General features: G+C 41.9%; 1 protein-coding gene across 3 annotated transcripts in view; it reads right to left on the bottom strand.

The window, feature by feature from the left end:
* Positions 1–21,894, bottom strand: part of NEURL1 (neuralized E3 ubiquitin protein ligase 1) — a 143,322-nt gene that overhangs the window by 6,835 nt on the left and 114,593 nt on the right. For all 3 annotated transcript variants that reach the window (XM_015633719.3, XM_015633723.1, XM_015633724.3), the window contains exon 4: positions 9,888–10,568. In XM_015633719.3, coding sequence (XP_015489205.1) covers positions 9,888–10,568 — 681 coding nt within the window. The remainder of the gene's footprint in view (positions 1–9,887; positions 10,569–21,894) is intronic.

Raw genomic sequence — 21,894 nt, 5'->3', positions numbered from 1 at the left:
ACAGCACTTAAGCTGAGATAATCAGCTACCTAAACACAATACCATCCTGTTACAAAAAAGTTGAGCCAATCCAGGGTCATGAGAGGCTGATGAAAGAGGCTGGAGGCACTGTGCTATCTTTGTCCCCAGAAATAGTCAAAACTCAACTGGACAAGGTCTTGTGCTACCTTGGAAGTTAGCCCTGCTTTGAGCAGGAGGTTGCATTAGGCAATTCCATTGCGTCCCTTCTGACCTAAAATATTGTATGATTCTATATGATTTTTATATGGCCACATTTTTCACAGCCTGATGAATAAAGTAAAAAAACAATCTGTTCTTTATGAATGTTCTGGATAAGACAAGAAATCATGGGTTCAGACTCCTAATGTGTTATGGTTAGACATTATGTAGATAGCGAAATACTGTAAAGCAGTCAGACTTCCCAGAGAGACCATGACATCTCCATCATTAGAGCCCTTTCAGGACAGGAAGGTGAAATAAGTAATCTCTTGGGATCCCATATAGCATTTATAATTTTTATGACAGTAGCTATCTGAATCCATAATTGCCCTTTTATAAAAAGTCCTTTGACCAAAATACAGCAGCTGTGGCTATCAGAGATACTTTTGATTCTCTGTATCTATTGTGGTGAACAGTGTGATTTCCCAGGACACTGCAACCCACTCTCCAGGGTATCTCCTGAGGCTGTCCCAACTTCCAATGGCAGCTGTCTGGGAAGAGCTGTACTGCTGGAGCACTTATTATGGTAGGAAGACCAGATACAGTCAATGCTCCCTAAAAATATAGTTTTCAGTTAATGCTCCTCCTCAGTTATTTTATAAAAATATTATTTCTACATACATTTCTATAATAAGAATGCAGAACCAGTTGTCTGCACTCCAGAATCATCCTTTTTTCCCCCTTTGAATCCACCCCGCTTAAACTTTGTTTTTCCTGTCTTACAGGATGCAGTCAGTGAATGTTCACTACTATACAACTCACAGTTCACATAGTTTGATGATCTTCAACATTTTTATGGGCTTTCTTCACCCATAATCATCTTGACAACTATTCTAGAAGCTTAACTAAGCATTGTTCCTGAAAGACAAAGTACTTTTGGAGTACCAAAGTACTCAAAGGAGTGTCCTTCCATAGTTTCCAAGGAAGATAAAGTCTTATGCAGCATTTTATTATGGGCATACTTGCCCATATGCGGAGTTTCATGGGGAGCATACTGACAGCCCCTTCTCTTTTATAACACATTTGCTGCATGAATAGGACAGATAAGGTAATTATCAGTGACAGATCAGGTAATTATCAATAGCACTCACAGATTTTCAGTGTTGTTCCATCCATCCACAGGCCCCAGAGCTTCCAGCACACAGTGGAAAAGGCTAGCACATCTGCTCAGGTCTGGCTGCAGCATATTTAAGGGAATTCAAGAGATCTCTGCAATTCTCATACATTTCAGTCTAGTGAGCACTGGATACCTGAGAGTCATAGTCACTTAGATGCCTTTTAAAACTCTCATTAAAAAATTTCCTTTTGTTAGGAGACAGATTGTTTAAGCATGTCAGCTAAAATTCTTGCCATCTCAAAAACTGTTCAATACCCCTTTTCATATTTAACGCTCTCAGTGTATCACAGCCATTTATTTTGTTATCTAAACAGGATCCAGGTTCTTTCAAAAACCTGGCACAAATGTGGGTTCTGAGCTCATGTGAGCATCTCTCTTAGGAGATCTGTTCTGTAATACATGAGCTGCTCCAGAGTGAGTGGGCTGTGATGTTACTGAGACTGAATATTGGATACTGGAGCATCCATATTCTCTTCAGATTTTCTTGCTTCCAGCCAAGGCTGCAGGAGAGCTATTCTGTCCCCCAGGGCCACTCAGGTCTTGCCCAACAGTGACTTCTGAACCCATTGTGCTGAAACAAAAGAGCAAAGCACCTGTTGCTGCCTGGTTTTGTGGTAGTTAAAGATCAACAAGAATGTTAGGGAAGGATGTGAGCCTATCCATCATTTCTGAATGCTGTAAAATACATGTATTTACACATCCATTTATTGTGTTCCCACGGTGATAGGAACAATGCTGCCCTGGCCAGAAACCAGAGCTTCCTTCCCCTTGGGCTCAATGGTTTTTGGCCAACCATGCTCTCAGAGCCTCTGTGCTGCAGCTCATCTCTGCCTCTCAGGTGCATCAGTACCTGGTGACCCACATTGGCTGATGATCCATGGGCTTTTTTGCATTCAAGTATTTCCTGAAGCACTTAAAAACTGTTCTGGATAGAACAACGCCACATTTTGTCCTTCACAGGCCCATGAAAACATAAGGGATTTTGCATTATGCTAAAGAAATGTCCAGGAATAGGTCAAACAGCAGCCTGGCAGATTTTGCATGCAAAACCATAAGGTCTGTGTTTGCAGATGGGCGTCAGACAACCACTGTTTGAGGAAGTAGAAGTTAGATCCAAACCACATGGAGAACAACAGTTCAGACTTTCATGAGGAACTGAAAAGGAGTGTACTTTATGGCTTTACTGGAGCCTTGCTGTCTGCTGTGTCCAGAAGGGCAGCGGGGCACCAGCACATCCATTACCCTCCTGCAGTCTCAGGCACACTCCAGCTAAGCAGTGGAAACATGAGAGCTCCAAATGCTGCAGCCGTTTTTGATCCAGCAGCTCTCACAGCCCAAACCCAGTCTGCTCCCTGAAGAAAGGAGCACGAGGCAAACTTAAAGGGCATCTTTCTCGACCTGACAGGTGAAGTTCAGTGGTCACTCTGCACTTACATCTTGCAAAATCCTGAGGGCATGGACACCATGCAATGAACATCTGGCTGAAGTGGAAGAGTCATAGAGCTGGAGATCTACCTCTCAGCCTGGGAAATACTAGAGCAACAAAGCACACAGGTACATGCCTACATCAAGAAGAGGTGAAAAAAGAAGCCTGGATTAAATAGCTAAAACCACAAAAAATGTGAGTTGGTGCTTTCATCTTGTTTAAGAAAAACAAATTAAGGGTATTTGGGAGACTAGAGCAGAGATACTTCTGTGAGCCCTAACCCGGCACCTCCAAGCTCTGTGCTTTTCCAGGAGAGACAGGTATAAATAGGTGGTAGGTGCATACAAGAAACAAATACTTTCACTTAGCCAGCACTCTCTGGATTTCCATGGGCACTGCTGGATGCAAAGGGATCTGTCAAAGAATAAAGAAAGAGTTTAGTCTGCTATGTGATTCTCACAGTAGCCAGAATAACTAACTCACACCAGTGTTAGATCAAAGATTAGGCAGATTTTATGTGTCCTGGCAGACAAGCTGCAAGGCAAAGAGGCTGGTATGGAATCCCATATCCTGTGTATTTACTGTAGGAAGGCAAAGGTGTTACAAGATAAGGGGAATCTAAAACTCACTTACTGTGAAAATCTCACTGCAGCCAGTTTCTTATACTAATGATGATAATAGTTCCTGCTCTTGTCAAGGAGAATGTGCAGAGGCCAAGACATTTGGGAGCCCTGTGGCTGTTGCTGGAGGGGGTGTGTTTGCTTTACCCAGCCTGTACCCGGACACCAGCTCATACCTCAGAACACAGGCAGATGTCACTGACCACCTGTGGCAAGTGCAGGTTAATTATGTGTCATGTGTGTTGAGATCTTCAGTGTATGGTACAAAGGTGCCACAAGCAAGTATTAACACTGACATTGTTGGCACTGACCACAGGGAAGTCAAACATTTGGCTGCATCCACCTTGCCAGTTTTCCAAGGCCCAAGTTACAACCTGTCCTCTTAAACAGCAACTTCTCTTTGTGCTAACTCTCCTTTGAAACAATGAATATAAAACAAGAGGCGAATGGAAAGCTCTGTGCAGTGCTGGAATCAAGCCCAGCAGTAAAGGATGCTGTATTCTCTTTGCAGCTATTTCAACTTACCAGCAGTAATGTGTACTTCACACAGAATGAAAGCAAACCATACATGATAGGAGTATTTATGATGAGGCATCAATTAGTACAAGTGGATTGCCTTCCAGGAGGCACAGAATATTAACTCTCCTCCTTCCCCCTGGTCTCTAACACCATAAAATACCCTGTACCCTGCAGTGCATATGAATTTTAGGCTGTTAAATGACACACATGGGCCTGTTAGATCCCAATCAGCTTAAATTAGGCCATTTTCCATACAAATCAAAACATGGAAGATAGAACTCTGGGGCATATCTAATTGAAAGTCTTTTAAAGGAAGATATTCATTATCTGCATTTCTGTACAAAAACGTTTAGGCATTTATCAAGCTTGTCTTATGCTGTGTTTAACTCAACAATTTCCACATCTCTGGAATGAACCAAGGGACAGAAGGATCAAAATTCCAAATGGGTAATGTAGTGGCCACCTCAGAGATCGGAGATGAGGGGGTGTGATTTGCTACTGCCAAGAACTATCTTCTCTCAGACAGGAGAGGCTTCTAAATTCAGAGCTGGAGGACCGAGATCATGGATGCTCCTCGCCTGTGTGAGATACTTTTCAACAAACTTACCTAAAGTCTATGCTATGGGCAGTGTGTATAACAACTGCACGTACCAAATACCATTTAAATATTTTGTGTGCTCACTGCAGTAACTGCACATGCAAAGTAAGTATCTAAGTGCACCCAGACAGGAGAAGCTTTTTGGAAGGGACAGAATCTCTGCCATGGGATGCTGGAGTCCTGCGACAGTCAAGGATCAACCACAAGACAAAAAATCTTTACACAGGAATGGACAAAAGCCTGGAAAGACAAGGTAAGATGGGATCATCACCCAAGAAGTCCTACAAATTTTCAGAAAGATCAGGCCAGACAAATGCCACAGCAGAGACAAGAGAAAAGAGGAGAAAGTCTCCCTTGGAGATACACTGGCGACAGTAGTTGCAGGAACTGTATCAGCAAGATTAAGTGAGGGATTCTGGGACACAGAGAAAAATTACTGTTTTGAAGGGAGAGGGCAGTCTCCAATGGCCTGTCGATCATTAGTGGTCTGTGGTAAGTTGGTCAATCACCTTGGATAGAGCAAAAGTCACGGTAAACCAGACAGGGCAGTGTGATGAGCATCACAGGAGACAAAGTAATTCCCCCTGGTAAACCATTGCTCTCTGACACCTAAGCAAGACACTGTTCTGTTCATCCATGATGCTTCAAGTCCTTCCAGACAGCCCCAGGAAAAAGGCTGTTTCAACAAGAGCATCACTACCAGGGCTGCTAAGTCTGACCACCAGTGAGAGCCATAATGGGCACAGCTCTGAGTAAGCCTGCCTGTAACTGGGACTGACTGCAGCTGGCAGTCCTTCAGACTGGCACGGAGGCCACTTCAGATCAAATTTCACTGTTGATTTAAAGAGCCCTTTGCCAGCAAATTGTGTCCCACAGTACTCTGCTGAGCTAATTTCCAATTTGGGCCATTGCCCACTGCTGCTGTCAGAAATCCTGAGGAACTGAGGACACAGAGCTGTTTTTTCTGCAAGTCCCATGTCAGATCTTTCTTCCTCACCCCCTCTGTTTTGAGCACATTGTCCAATTTCAAGAAAGTCTGAAAGAAGGATGCAAACCTCAGCAACAATTGCTATCTAAATATTTTTCAGTGGGCAGCTAAGCAGGAGGCCCGGCTCATGTCCATGTAAAGGAGGTGGGAAGGTATCCCACATTTATCCAGCATGGATGTGAAATCAGACTTACCCACACCAATGCTGGCTCTTGGGTTGTTTTTTTCAAGCCTAGGGCTGGCTCTTGGCCAACATTAGGAGGCATCCAGAGAGCTGCTATATTGTGCAGCTGTTCTGGTGGGGCTGGACTTATTGAAGTGCATGGAAAGAAAGGACACAGATAAGTTGGCAACTTGGCTTCATTAGTGTGACTGTTGATGGAACAAGTTATTTCATTGCTCAAAAGAAAGCTTTGACATTATTGGAAAGGATGAAATTCACATGGGAAACCAAAACCACAAAAAAAAAAAAAAATAGAAAGAAAGAAAGATGAAGGAAGTTGTTTTACGTGCTAGCAATTCAAGTCTGAGACAAAAGAAAATGAAAGAATATCCCCAACCATTTGGATCCTCAAACATTAAATATATAAACTTATTGCAGTGATAGCTTCTCCAGACATGAGTCATACATTTTGAAATCTTATGGGGTCAATCAATTTAACTTCATAAATGAATTACACCACCAAAACCTGACCGAAACCAGACCATTGTATCCAGACTGGCTCATTTCAACCTTTCAGAGCTGTCAATAAAACTGTGTGTGAGCTGAAATGCTTACCAGAAAAAGCTGAGAGCAGTAAATCAAATTTAATAGGCTGCTTTTGTTGACTAAACAGGAATGATGCCTGAAAAAAACCAACCCAAGCCTTAACTAATGAAATTCCTAAAGGATACACAAAGACTGTTTCATTTCTACATGCCTAATGATCTGGGTTTCTGTTTGGTTGGTTTTATGTGCATAATCCCCAGAATTACTGAATTAAGAACAGCACTTAACATATAAAATATTTAGAAGGGCTTTCCTGACAATAAAGATCTATTGCCTCCCTCAATAGCTGGTTCCCATTGTTAATTACCCTCATTTATGTTTAATTTAAATTTGTGTCCCTTCATTTCCCAGCAGCTTGATATTTTTTATGCTATTATCTGCTTCATTAAAGTGCCCTTCTCTTTCATTTATCTTTCCTCCATGTGGTCAAGTAGCCTTTTAAACTTTTCTTTGAAACAAGTTGACATTCTTCTGCCTCCCCTACAGATGACTGTGGCCTCTCACTGCATTATAGTGGGGCTTGGGTTTCATTTATTTTACTTTTGCTGGGATGGCATGAAGAATAATAGTGTTTCCAACCTCATCTTTATTTTCAGCTGTTTTATTTCTCTTACAGCAAATATATTGCCAGTATATGATGCCAAATTGATAAGAGGAAAACAGAAGTCAGAATTCTTTACTATCCAGCTAACCCCACACTACCCTCCTCTCCTACAGAGTCTTGTAACATCACCAGCCTGGGTCGGGAAAGAATTTATCTCCAGCACTGTGGAATAACTGCAGTCAGCAAATGTAAGCTTCTATGGCAAAGTCACAAGCCAGGAGAGATCTGAGCTTGCTCCTGCTCTGCATCAGGACCAAATAAAAAATGTCCAGGCATGAAATACAGAATCCAGTGATCAATACCTGGAGTCATCTTTTTCTATGAGTCAAAAATAAACCTTCTCTAGGTGTAAGAGTGGCTGTCCATTCTCCAACCAAAACTGGAAAGCTGGAGAAGAAGCAAACCTAGCAACTTTAATTTCACTTTATAGTCAGCTGTAGTTCCTAGAACATCACTTTGGTTAATCTCTTAATGGTGTGCCCCAGAAATAGAATGACATCTGCTATTTATGATAGGTTTGGTACAATTATGCCTTTTGCAGTATTTGTATCTCATTTCTTTCAAGGATATGTAACTTCGCTTTTTCTATTGAAACTAGAAAAAGGTGACTATAAATGTCTTCTGCTGAGATATAAAGCTCAAATTACAAAAGACGGATCGCACAAAATTACTCTTGTTTGCATTCTGAAGATGGAGCTTGTTATTAGAAAGATGAACACTTGACATTCTTCTTATATTTTCTAATATTATAATGACAGATATTATGGCAAGCATCATAATCTGCTCCACTGCAGTGCAAACAGGGCACATCACTTCCCTAATAAAACTGCGATATTTAGAGATGGGAGTTCATTATTTTCTTTGCCTTCTGTCAGGATATTGCTGATCCATGTAATTATTGCAGTTGCAGAGATGCAGCTGGGACAGCATCAGTGCTTTTCTCTGGGCAGTTGCACTACACTGGTATTGTACTGATACTGGGACTACATTGCTCCCAGCACTGTTAGACTGGAAATACAGGTATGAGAAGCTCAATATGTATTTTAATACCTGTTAAAAATTACAGGCAAGTTCAGATTTCCTAGCATGTAGCTTGGAGATAGCTTGCTGACCAAGCTGATGTGGATAAGGCTGTACACTCAGCAGGGTCCTACCCTTTCCTTGAGGGAGGCAAGGTCAGCAAGTCCAGCTCTTTTCCCTAACATCTCACTAAAGAAAAATAGCCCATTTTCAGGTTCTCTTCCAGTGACCAAGGCCAGAAAAGCCTGTCATTGTCACAAACATAAGAAGTGAAGGGTTTTCCAACTCTGCACGTTTCATTTCATGCATCCAAATGTAGATTTATCTAAAACATGCACTGAAGATGTACTGGTTTGGGCTGAACTTGTGATCAGGCAGGGAGGACATTTGCAGGGCATGCAGAGCAGGAGGTTTACCCAGGAGGTCTGTGTTCATGTCCGTGCTCTGTCAAATTCAGTATGAGGATGCGGTTCTGTCCCTCTGGGGAGACGCATCCTTGCTGCCCTGTTTCAGAGCTCATTGCAAACAGGCTGCTTGCTCTGTGCCAAACTGCCAGAATCAGTGATCTCATATGAAAGGAAGCACTGGTCGATGATTTAGTTTTACCAGCAGCTCAATGACCTAAGTATGTTTTCCTTCTAACATACACAGGAGCATTTAATCTCCTGCTTTACAGGCTCTGTTTGACTTCACCTACCATTATCACAATGACATGTTGGTGGAGAGCAGAGCTAACCATGGATTATGTACAGTACCCACATCAAATGTAATCAGGCTGAATTAGCAGGGATTGAGTCTCAGGCTTCTGAAAATAAATTGCAGTATTACATTTGTCATCTGTGAGCCTTTAACAGCCACAAAACACTCACAGCAGAGGCCTGTGGTCAACTTCAAACAAATTACACAAGGCATTTCATACTGTGATTAAGGTGAACTGGACCCTGCAGACAGATGAGTGTGTGTCCACCAAAATTTATCTTTAAAGACTGTCTATAAATCCTAAAGAAAGATGTTGGTTGGCTTTTGAGTTTGATGGGGAGGCAGGTTGTTTTGGTTTTTTTTCACTGTTAGGTCTGAGGAGTATTGGTCGCAAAATGGAATGTAAGTATAAAGTTCTATAACGGTATAAACAGAAAGGAGCATTTTAAAATCATCTTCATTTAGAGGGGTCCCAGGAATTACATAATGTTCTCAGAATCCGTCTTTCACTGTCTGACACCAACACCAACAGAATCATGATACGGTACAAATTCATGACCAAACACAGCCTATATTTGGTCTAATATACACACACAAAAAAGTAAATTTGATCCTGAGAAATATTATTTCAAAGCTTTTCCCTCCATACCTTCGAACCATGACTTGCAGCATTTCAATGAAGTAAGTCAGCTAAAAGAGCTGAAAAAAGCAAAAACAACAAGAGGCCAGCTCTTCAGAGGCCTATCAACCTGTGTGAGCTACACTGCCTTAAAAAGGGCTGGAGGACAAGGAAAGCTTTCTCCTGTTGAGAGGGTCAGTGCCATGCTCTGTGAACCACTGTGTTTCCTCTCTGCTTGGTGGCTTGCCTCTCACATACAAGCGTGAGGAAAGCAAGGGCACCCTCTTTTGGGAGTCCATCATCTCAGATATTTAACACACAGAAAAGGGCATCAGATCTCTTTTCTCCTGCTGGCTATGCCTTACATTAGCTCAGCCCAAAGCACTTCTCCTAGGTCAGTGATGACTCATCTGTGCTTTAATGGAGGTCCCTGAGGCTTAATTCATTATCTGAAAAGAGCTTTGAGACCATCACAAGAAGGGTGTTACAGAAGTGCAAGGAGGTTAAGTCTTGTAACTCATACCCATATGCTATGTTTGTGCCTTTGAATTTTTTTTCTTTTTATAAAACCAAAATTTATATCTGATCCTAGAGCAGGGAGGAAGCTGTTCACTCCCTCTCCCATGATGTATACACCCCCACCCTTGCTTTCTTGTGCACAAGGTTTGGAGAAAGGAGGTCCAACATACCCAGCAATCGAATTTGCATGATGGCGCCGTGTAAAACGAAGAACATCCAGAGGGGCTGGGAACAGTCCGCGCAGACCTGCATGCCAATGCCGGCACCGTTGTGGCTCAAGTGCAGCTCACCATCAGAATTCACCATAAATCCCAGGATGTCTCCGCTCTGGAGGGGCACCACCACTCGGCAGATGGCCCAGAACTCCTTTCGGTCGACCAGGGACTCGGGGTTATAGGGGAGGTCACTGGGGCGCAGGGTGCTGGGGTCACAGGATGTCACCCCGTAGGACAGCGTCCCTGTGCGCACAGCGTTGGACTTGTTGATTTTCACAAAAATGGTTTCGTTGATCCGAAGGGGTCTGCTGGTGAACACCAAAGTCCTCTCCTCCCGGGCGTGCTCCAGGCGGGCCACAGTCTGGTCATCGAGGATTTTGACGTGGGGTCCCCGGAGGTGGTGGAAGCGGAGGTCGCTCTCCAGCTGGGATGGGAGGAGGTGGGAGTGCTGGGAGTTGAGGGAATTCTGCGGGATGGGGCAGGTGGTGGCCGTCACGTGGAAGGTGTCCTCCTGCAGGTTGAGGTCACACAGGCTGACCGAGAGGCGCGTGTCCTCTGTGTCCCGGCGCAGCGAAGGCCGGCGGATGGCCGTGAAGGAGCGGGGCCGCAGGCAGTCAGGAGGGATGATTTCACTGTCTGTGGGGAGAAAGAAAACAAAAAAAGGTCTCTTTCATAGAAAATGAAAATGTCCAAGAGCTTGAAAAAATATGAGTTTGCTTGATGTGTTTAAAAGGGAGAATCAGAGACCTGCTGCCATTAATAAATATTCCTCTTTGAAATATGGGAGCAGAGTATCTTAAAATGGATTTGCAATCAATTGCTGTTCTTGTACTTTCCCCACCAGCAACAACATTTCCAGCTTCTGAGCAGGCAGACTCAAAATCAATGGCAAGAATTGCCCAAGGGAGGCTCTCCTTGGAGAGGGAAAGCAGAGGATAAATATCTGAAATACACCCTCAACATACCAATCAATATACAGGCTCCAAGTTTTCATGCCCTCTTTATTATCTACAGTGATTCTCACAGACTTATGGAATAAATATCTAGCTACACATTTTTTTTATTTAAAAGAAATTGCTATGTTCAGCTCTATATTATTTATCACCATATGAAATTTAATTAATATTCCTGTCTATAACTAATCATTAGTGTTCTAGTTTTCACTGCAGAGCAGTACAGATATGAATTTTACAGTGCAGAATTTGAGAGCATGCCAGGTTTTAGAAATACAATACAATACTTTATTATTTCCAAGCCATATAGTTAAAATTCAAACCCACAGATATATAACTAAGCAAGATGAGGCTCAGACATTCAAATTCACCAGCAGAAACAAAATTGCACCTTATCTTCTTCATTAGTATCACCTGCTGCTTCACGAACTAATCAATTATTTGATTATTTTTCTGAGGAACATACTATGTCTTTCATGCTGAAATTAGTTATATTGAACACATCCATAGCTGTGCTATTGTCTTAGAAATTTTAAAGAACAATATTCTGAGGAAAAAACTTTCATTAAAAAATTATAAAGAAAGCTGAGATAATGCAAAAATTCATTCTTATGTCCAGATTTCTGAACTCTAAGAAGTATGAGGAGACCAGCCATTTGTGTGAAAATTGAGTGTGTGGGAAACTCCTGGGACAGTGCAAGAGGCTGTGACCCGACTGGACTGAAGTCTGTTGTGGCTTTGAGCCCAGGTCCAAATAGCAGGAGGTGACACCGCCCCACACAACACAAAGCAACACACCAGACCCCAGCATGGGACGTGCTGCAAACACAGCACAAGGAGGAACAAGAGGAAGAGGCAAAGCTGTCCCTAAAGCACTGCTAGGCCCTTGCAGTGGACACCTCTTCCACACATATCCTTGGGATTTTCTTTATGACAACAAAAAGCAGGACATCAGGTTATCTGAGGATTTTCCCAGCGGGGTGTACTCTCTCCCAGTACACCAGAGTAGTAGCTCTGTACTGGTGTGCCAAGCTTCTGAGTAACCAACATCTCCTGCAATATCTGAGGTCTGACTAACAGCCTTTCCTGTCCTTCTCTTCTGGGAGCCTTGACAAGAGCACACCCACACAAGGTTTGGCTTCAGTGGAGCTCTTTGCTTTGCTTAAACTGGATTATTCCAGGCTCCTCTTTAAATAAACTGCTATTACAAGGGAAGCAGAATCCTAAAATAAAAATGGGCTTTGTTTCTCATATTTGATTTTCTGCATACTGGTATTTCAGCCTCTCAGGAATTAATTGAAGAAGAGGAGGAATAAATAAAATCAGAAATTACCCCAAGTAATCTAGAAGTGGGTCGCATTAATGCTTTGAAATATATGGGCTAGCATTTGCATTCCAAGTGCTCCTGCTGGATAGCACTGGTCTTATTTTATCCTCCTTTAGCCGGAAACCTACATAGGAGAACAAATTAATACTGGCAGCTGATGACAATCCTTTTGTGTAGGTGAATGGATAGAGACCTTTCTGAATAGGAACAGAAGGTCCTCTCTATTTTATTCCCTGTAACTATGCATGTGCAGCCTGGCTGACAACTGTAATGTGTGGGTAGCTTGCAGCCAGGGTTTTGAAACAGCTTGTTTTCCACCAGGATGCTTGCATTTCCCTTTGGCTGCTGGACAGAATATCTTTTTCCATCTGAAAAGAGGTTAAGAGAGATGGAGTTCTTGCAGACAAGACACATGGCAGTGATAGCAAACCAGGGTTACATATCCAACTGTTTTACTTAAATCCCTCTGTAGCTCAGATGCATGGCCACCTAAGGAATAAGATGTCTGTAGCATATAGAAGTGACTGTGACAGTTCATTAATGTTTGCAAACAGCCATGGAAGAAACGATTGCAGTTTACTGGCTTCTGAAGTATGTTTGTGAAAATTTAGAGATGAGTCTCTAAGAGATGCTGGCCTGAATCACAAAACATCTAGCCAAAGGAAAAAAAAAAATCCCATTGAATATAAATCAAAACAAAAGTGGGATTCATCTTTTGGGGTAGTAGGTAGGTTGGAAGAAATGTGGAATGCCATTTACCCAGAATAACCGATAATAGCCAAGGGCTGTGAAAGAACAGTTCTGGTGAAATGTGGAACAAATGTGGTGACTTTGACCACTTTCTTTCAGTAGAAGATGCCCAGAAATTAGCTGTTTTTCTCCTCTAAAGCTTCAGTTCTCACTTTTTAAACACAGACCAAACTAGTCATGCTGAATACAGATGAAGCTCCTCAGGCTGGAGTGGCCCACAGCACAGACTTAGCCCTGCAGAACATTTACAAGTGATCTTTGATGCCTACAAAGGAGAGACTCCTGTGTTCAGGAGCATTTATATTTACAGAGGCAAATCTGGGGGGCACATCAAAAAGACTAAATGACTTCATGTGACGAGACTGTAAGACACAAAATGGATCCAACCGCCCATTACCATGGACTGTCTGGCTTCAGCCTGAAGAATTTAGAAATCACTCATGTCTTCATTAAATATTAAAGGTTATAAAATTTATTGTGTAAGACAGTTGGCAATGTTTCTTTGGAAAAGTCAGTTGATGAGAGATCTCCTTGTGTGAGAATAGATGGAGTTGTGAAGACCACAGCTGTCCCCAGGCCACCAGAGCAAGCATTAATCCAGTGGCTGGGACACCACCAGAAAGCTGGCCTTGACCATGGCAGCTCACTGGACTTGGCTGCCCAGGCAGCTTCCCTGAGAGGTTTTGTTGAGCTCTGCATCAGTGCAGTTATGATGTTATTTCTGGATTTTGAGACTTGAAGTTTCTGGTAGCGATACAGATACAGCCAAAATGAAAAGATTTCTACTAAATACAAATTTTCTGCTCGTCAGGTGGAGAATCTGAGACACTGAATTTAAATGATGCCTATCTTCAAAAATGCCTTTGCATTTTTTTCTAGCTTTGTTTAAGAAAAAAATTAAGGAGGAGTAATTAATTTATCTAAGTAGAAATGAAAGGCACTTGAACAGTTTGGCTGCCTTCTGTTTTCTTTCCTTTTTAGTGGGGTTTATCTGCAAAATTTAGATTCTCAGCAGGTGATTCCTTAATCAGAAAAATAATTTGAAGTATCTTCCTCAGACCAAAGGCTTCAAAGCTTTCCATTTTCCTCCTCAGAGGGCATGGAAGAGCTTCCCACTTTGTGCAAGCTCAAGGCAATGGCAGTAACACTTTAGAAGATCTTTTACAAGGAGCTGGTGAGCAGACAGATACAGCTGTAATCACTGCACTCAGATCAGAAGTATTTCACTACCACCTTTCTTTTGAACCACTGCCAAATACTGTCTTCTCAAAATAATTTATTTCCTTAAACATGTGTTATGTTAATATGTAGAATACATATTTATTATAGAGATCACATACATGCACATTGAACACAGCTGCAAGCACATCCCAACACAAAAGCATTTCTAACCACCAGCATGCACAAATCATCTCAGCCCCACACAAGCCCGAAGGGGATATGTTGCTGTCAGACTGTCAAATCATCATTTCCCTCCTCTTTCTCTTTTTCAGTACTGTCTGTTACTGCCTGAAGGCTTGACTTTCCAAGGTCATGAGCAGCCAGAATTCACACACCTGTAAAGGATCTGAGACAGCAAAGCAAACTCAGCATGGACACACACACATTGTGGAAATTCAGTCTGTGTTTAACTGCAGCTCAAGGGACACAGATCTCCTCTTGACCACTTTCCTGAGATTGGTGCAATCCTATCACCTCCATGAATTGTAATTCTTCAGAGTGTGAGTTCTCTAGAATGAGCTATGGAACACCTAGAGTAAACAAATCAACTTTGAGACTTAGTACTATAAAAAATAACTTAGCATTTGGAGAATCAAGACCATTCTGTAAGAACCTTAATAACATATCCCCATTTCTAATGATCCTTCCTACCAGGACAGAGAAATGTTGAGAAGTCAAGGAAGCACCTCGTGATTCCTTGCATCAAGAGAACATTTCTGTCCTCAGCTACTAAGCCAAGAGTAAAAAACTGGTAAGGCCAGAACTTAACTGGTATGATGCCTCACTTGCCATGTGAATACTCACAGCTTTCCTTCCTTTTGTTCTTTGCTTTGCTTTTTCACAAGTGCCATTTTCTTCTCTTAATCCCTCACTTCACTAGGTAATGGTATTTTCAGTGAGTACCAGTGCTCATGGTATAATTTCCATGACCAAGGAACCTCAGGGATACTGTTACCAAAAGATACATCAAAGTCAGTGGCCAATGCAAAAACATTCTGTGTAAACCTGCACCTGCAAAAGTAGATATGCTGTGCTATTCCTACCACACTCAAGTGGCTCCATTCCCACTCAGGAATGCAAATGAAGGCTCTTTTTCCCACCATCAGCTCTATCTGTCACAAGGAGTTATCCAGGGAGGACAGCTGCCCTCCCAACACCTGTAATCTTGCAGTGTCTCCTCCATGGTCTACAGCAGAGTTATGCACCAAACAGACCATTTGGCAGGATTTTGATGTTGCAGAGAGATGTGTTTGAAATATGAGGCAGATGTACCACGCTGTAAAATAGCATCGCACTCAAGGGCAACTGGGGAAAGCAACCAGTTGTAAGACAAGAAATAAAACTGTGCTTCTGGAAACCTGTTGCTCACAGCTCATACTTCCCACTGTGGGAGTGCATTATTTATCTCAGCTCAGATGCCTTGTGTGGTGCTGTGGCAGCCACTGCTCCCTCACTGGCTTAGTCCTGGCAAGCTGACATGCACTGCTGGGGCTGCCATGCTACAGTGCAGAAGTAGCCAGAACAATTTCTGTATGTTGTTTATAGATCAATTTATTATGTACTTTAAGGTGACTGAGGGTTTAAAACATGGTAAAATGGAAGCAACTTATATTCTCATTTATCCCTCCTAAAGTAAGGATGGAGATCACTGCAACTGGTGGCAAGGAGTAACACCTATTCTCAAACTCCTTTGTTTGCCAGCTTGCCTGATGTGTGTATGGCATCCAGCCCACAGCATCACCTCATGTGGAAAGAAGAAAAGCATTTGTAACTGGGTGTGGGAAGGAAGGACTATGCTGTAGCCCTGGGTTCAAATCTACCCAAATTAATGGGTGACTGGAAGCAGATTTTCATACAGCCTGCTGTACTTATGGTGTAAAGACATCCACAGTGAGGGATGCTTTGCTCTAGGCTCCCTCAGCCTCTGCCATGGGTATCCTAACTGCTTTGTTGTAGCAGGAGGAGCTATGCAAGCAGGAGAGTGAAAATCATCCTTACTTAAAATAAACATAGGAGACAAACAGAAGTGAAGAATGCTGAGGCCCTGCTCACAGTCACAAAGAGGTAAAACTCCAGTCACAGAGCATGTCCAAAGTGCTTTTCCCTGCTGGCCATGTGAGAGGAGATACTTATAAAACTGTTTGTTTTTCTACAAACTCTTGTGAGGTCTGGAGAGGAGACTGGGATCTGCCATGCTCAGCATAATGCTACAGAGACCCACACTCCCAAACGGGTCCTTCTGCTCTGATGCTGCACACAGGTTCTCCCCTTACTGCTTGTACTTTTAAATTGTGAATTTATATAACCCAAGACCACTCCATTGTGTTTATTTCTCATAAACCATCAGGCACCAGAATGCAGCTTCTCGGACCGTACAATGAAACCACTTTCAGAGCATTATTGTAGCATGTGGGAGGCAAATGTTTAAAATCCCTCAAAGGAATGATTCAGACTAAAAATCTTTTGCCATATACTTAGGAATTCACTTCTACAAAGTACATTTCTCTTTATGAACAACTGAGAAATCAAACTGCCTGAGTTATTGTCTCCGATCAACCATTCCTTATTGAAAACACCCACATCAAATCAAGGACAGCAGTGAAAATCTACTCACACAATATCTTGCTATGTGCATTTCACTACTTCATTGACAGTAAAAATATCCCATTTCAAACGGAGGTGCTCCCGTTTGCTCTCACTGCTCTGTCTCCTCTCTTTGCAAAACTACAGCCAACAGACAATACCACTTGTACCAGCTGTTTATGGAAGATGCCAGGCTGCTCTTTAAGAGACAGTAAAATCTGCTCTGGGGCAAACTGCATCTGAGATCATAAGCCAGCTGCTATGCTCTGCAGCAGAAGACACTCCTCACATGAAAACAGAAAGGATATATAAGAGGTAAATGGCAGGCAGAAAGAATTAATGTTCTTATTTTATAGACTGGAAACTGTGGGGTGGATTGAGCAGTATGAAGGGATGGATAGCTCTTCTGGCAGAACTCTTATGTGAAGCCCCTTAGGGTTTAGCTCAGTGCACAACAAAAGCATTCCATGGTACAAAACCACTCAATTTTCCATGGTACACTCTCCCATTTCCTAATTCTTCATCAATGCATTATTCTCTATCTGCTGCTCCTCTGCTTCTGTGTGCAGGTTGCTCTTCTCATCTCAAAAATCAATCTGCTTGGGACTCCTCACCCACTACAGATCCCAGTGGCCAGCATGGAAACCACTGTTCCAGAAGTTCTCCTTCCCCAATACACCAATTTGTATCACCACACAGTCACTAGAGAGCGAGCACACATTTCATGTGCATTGATGTTGTAAAAGCACTAGTAAATGCTAGGTGCAAATATTGACTTCTTGCCCACTGTAACCTGGAAAGCAAATTACCTGGTATTTCATATTAGCCATTTTCATTGCAGGAGTGGCAGATATTTAAATCACCCAAGTCCATTTTGCCTGTGACCAACACCGTCCTACTCAACTTTCTGACATCATACCCAGATAAACGTTTTTTCCAATATTGATGGAAGCATTTGGGAGAGTTTCTACAATAACCAAGAGGCAGAAGTCAAAGATCAAGCAAAGGGTTACAGAGTTCAAAGCTGAAGTTCTTCTGTGGGAAAAATAATTCATATTTACACTAAAAATTGTCACCAGATTTTAAAGCTGGTCATTGACCCTGTGGAACCAACTGCAAGGCTACAAACATCTGCTACTTTAACAGAAATGAGTGGAGATCAACAGTGCTTACATTAATCTCTCTGGATTCATCTTTGCTTTGTGTTTGCATTTACTTGGATAAAAATCAGCATTTCTTTACAGGCATTTTGGGGCATATTGAGCACTAAAACTATTTGGTTTGCATGACTCAGTTTTGGAGAAGTGATAAAACATGGGATGGAAGAGAATAAACCTAGTCTTTAGTCGTTACCAACAGCTAGGTGTTTGATAAATTTATTGTGTAGATCTGGGCACTTCCTGTTGCCATTCAGGACCAAATCCTGCTTTGAGGTAATGGTTCTTTTATACTATCAGGCAGCTGGTGTCCTGCCAAATGACTCTCAGGAAAACCCTTGGTATCTGCTCAGAGTACTTTTCTAAGAACACAAATATGTCCTGGTTTTGCTGTGACTATCACAGATTTCTTGTCATGGGTTGTCAATGTTGTACCAATATTACAGACAAAATATCACAGGAAAACAAATCAGAAAAAAAACAACAAAAGATCTGGATTCTGAAAGGATGTGAGCTCATGTGCTGCCAATTCCCAAGTTGAAATATTCAGAAAGGGAAAATAAAAATTCCTGAGCTTTAGAGAATTGTGGCTGTTTTTAAGCCAGAGTGAGCAACTGCAGTTCCCAGGCCAGCTTAGTAATTGAATTGATCATCTGCATATTCTTCAATAAAATCTAAGGAATGAAAGCATACACTCTTATACATGAACCGATAAATTGCAGTTTTGGGGCATGTATTATCTAATAAAGTGCTCTGAACCAGTCTGGTTTATAAAGAATATTCATACAATTCTGCCTAACATCTGTAAGCATGTCAAATTGATTTGCACATGTGAAACAGCACAAAGAGCATAACTAGCCTCATAAAATTGAAATAAATTACTGTTCTCCTTAGAAAATATGAATGTTCTGAAAGAGTTTGACAGTAGGTTATGGAGTGGAGAACAAACTTCCATATATATGTTACAGTTATGAATTTGTTTTCTTTTCCACAAAAGCTGACGCTTAGAGAGAGTCTGCGGGGTATTGGCAACATCTGTGTTACAAGCAACACATTTGAGTTTCATTCAGGCTTTTCATTCAGGGTAAATTCATCCTTCCCCTCACCAGCAGTTTTGAAGAATGACAAATATCCTTCAGGTTGAAGAAGGTGTGCCTAGCCACTGCCACAGCCACCTCTGGATATTGGTGCCTCCTCGTCTGAGTCCCTTTATTGTGTTTGTGGGCTTTCTAACTCCCCTTAAAGTCAGAGAAATATGGTTTGTGCAGAAACCATGTGCCCTGGGTATTGTGTAGACAGCCTAGATCCTGTTATTCACTCCTTAATCCATCTCCCACTCACATATGAAATCTCTGAACTTTACTCCCACCTCAATCAATGATTTTCACCTCCATGCCCCAGGCCTCCTAGACTCGACAGTCAATTATTATTATCCATCTTGGAAACCACAGCAAAACAATCATCACTTTAAGGACCATACCAATATTATTTTAATCTCAGTCCTGCCTCTATACCTTCCATTTCCTTTGACTATTTCTACAGACAGAAAGCCTTTTTTATTTGTTTTAATTGCCTGTAATAGACTTAATTCTCCCAGGAGACTGACAATTGTCACTTTATCTGATGTTTCCTGATCTTTAAAATGTAAATTTCTCTGTAGAAAAGCTCCAGGTTTTTTTTTGTTTTTTTTTCACCTTCTTCATGGGAAATTAGGGCAATAATTGGAAGTCCTTATTGTCTAATAACTTTATAGACCTGTCTTCTCACAGCTCTGACTGTTGCTTACTCCTGGCACTATCATTCCTTTTACCCTCCTATCCTCCTAGGAATTTTGACCCTCTTATATCTCACCTGTTCAGGTAAGAACACAATTGCATGCAGTGTTAACCCCACAACTTTACCCCAATGTGCTCTGCTGCAGGTTGCTATGGGCCCTCCCACAGCCCTATTTCCAAACCTTATGTTACTGTGCAAATGTTTCCATAGCATCTCAGTGCTCACAGCCGATTTCCAAGCTGCATCAGACACATTCCCTCACCCCCTGAATCACCTGACAGCAATTTTCTTCAAAACAAGCACTTTCTGCCTCCTTCCCATTTATCATCCTCCCTTCCTGCATCTATCCTTTGTCACTCACTTTCATTTCCCCCTGTGCCTTCAGGCAGCCATGGAGATGATGGCTCCTTCTGCAGCTTCTCCCCATTTCCCAGTGTCAGGCTCCTGCCAGCACTGATGGCTTTGCAAACAGCTGCTGAGGGAGAACTCAACCCAGCAACAGCCACCTCGTACCTGTCAGGGTCTCTCCAAGGGCCAGCCTCTTACCCAGCACCACTGCTTATTGAACTGATTTAATGCCACTGGGGGAAGACTCAATGCCTTAGGAGTCCCAGGAGCCTGGGCTCACTGCAGTACTGTTTGGTTCAAAAAAGCACTGCTAAATGATAAACTGCCTGGACAGCACAAGGATTTTGCTGCTAACTCACCTGTCAGGGCTAAAAGCACAATTTTCTACTAAAGATGCATCCTGTGAAATGCAGTAGTAATACATAATATTTCATAGCCTGCCTGAAGAAAATATAAAATTAATTGTGAAGATACAGTATTCCAGGCTACCCTGAAGCAGTGTTCAGTTTATCTTACTTCCTTTTATAAAAGCAAATGAATATTGGACCAAGAGATTCTCCAGTTGGTTTCTGTTGCCAGTGATTTTTCAAGATTAAAATGTTATTTCAAGGCTCAACATTGAAATATAGAATGTTGAAAATAGTAAAAGAAAACAGCTAGAGTTTGCCAAAAGTATTTCAATTTTTCAACCATGACTAACTAAGTTTACAGATATCTCTCCTCCTCCAAGCTGGTTCCTCATCTAAAGATCCAACAAATATATATCTGAAAGAATTCACACAGTGCTATTTGTCCAGAATATTTTATTTGTTTTAATTCATTTTAATATCTCTTTCTTGGAGAATTTCCACCCATAATCCAGCAGGAAGGAGCTCTCAAAAAATTTCTGACTCATTTTCCACACGTACAAAATGACAGTACAACCATTACACACCATCCACCCCACCCCTATTTCAGAGCTGGTGGAGTCTGCAGGATGCACTCTCACAGCTGTGCATGGAAGCAATAAATCAAGGTCTTGTTTGATGAGCTTGTTTTAAAATAGCACAATTGCTGCTGTCTGCACCAATTCAGAAAAGTTCTGTATGTTTAGGTATGTTCCATGTCACTGCATGTTCCATGTCACAACAGCACTTCAACATACACTTCCTCTAAACAAGTTTTTAGATCCCACTAAATAGGATAACACAATATACAATAATGCAACAGGATGTACACATAAGCATATCAGTTCCAAACAAGGAGCACAGGGTAAGGTTTAAAAACTACATTCCACAGAACAAAAAAAAATCTTCACTCAACTACTTTCCATCTGTCCCCTTGCATTGTGCCAATGGAGAGAGCAGCAAAGGAGATTTCCTGAAACTAAGCTTAGATGTCCCACTCTAGCTGTCCCTGCTGGACAAAATCATGGGGGAGCCAGCAAAAGAGTCCATGCTCACTTCCACCAAGGTACATAACTGAAAAGGCCAACTCTTTTATAAATTCTTCATCTATTTTGTCATGGCAAATGCTCATTAGGCTTGTGTTTTCTTTAAAAATTATTCTGATACCCTGATCTAAAGGAACTAAGGAGCTGAATCTTGCTACCAAAGTTTCAGCCAACTCCTTAACAAGCAAAAGACAAATTTCACTTTCATCTACCACAGAGAAAAGCTTTAACACCTTGCCTATCATTAAAGATGAATGCAAAGATCATAGGATCCACTTCATCCACAGATCATTCATCCACTTGTCCAGTTTCAGTGTGTTCACCAATCTGGTAATCAACATAGGGATGACTCTCCCAAACTCAAGAATTTCTCATTCTATTAGTAGGATTCAGCTTATGCCTCCTTCAGCATCAA

The sequence above is a fragment of the Parus major genome, chromosome 6 (genome assembly GCF_001522545.3).
Source record: "Parus major isolate Abel chromosome 6, Parus_major1.1, whole genome shotgun sequence".
Taxonomy (NCBI): domain Eukaryota; kingdom Metazoa; phylum Chordata; class Aves; order Passeriformes; family Paridae; genus Parus; species Parus major.
This window is presented reverse-complemented; position numbering and strand designations above follow the sequence as displayed.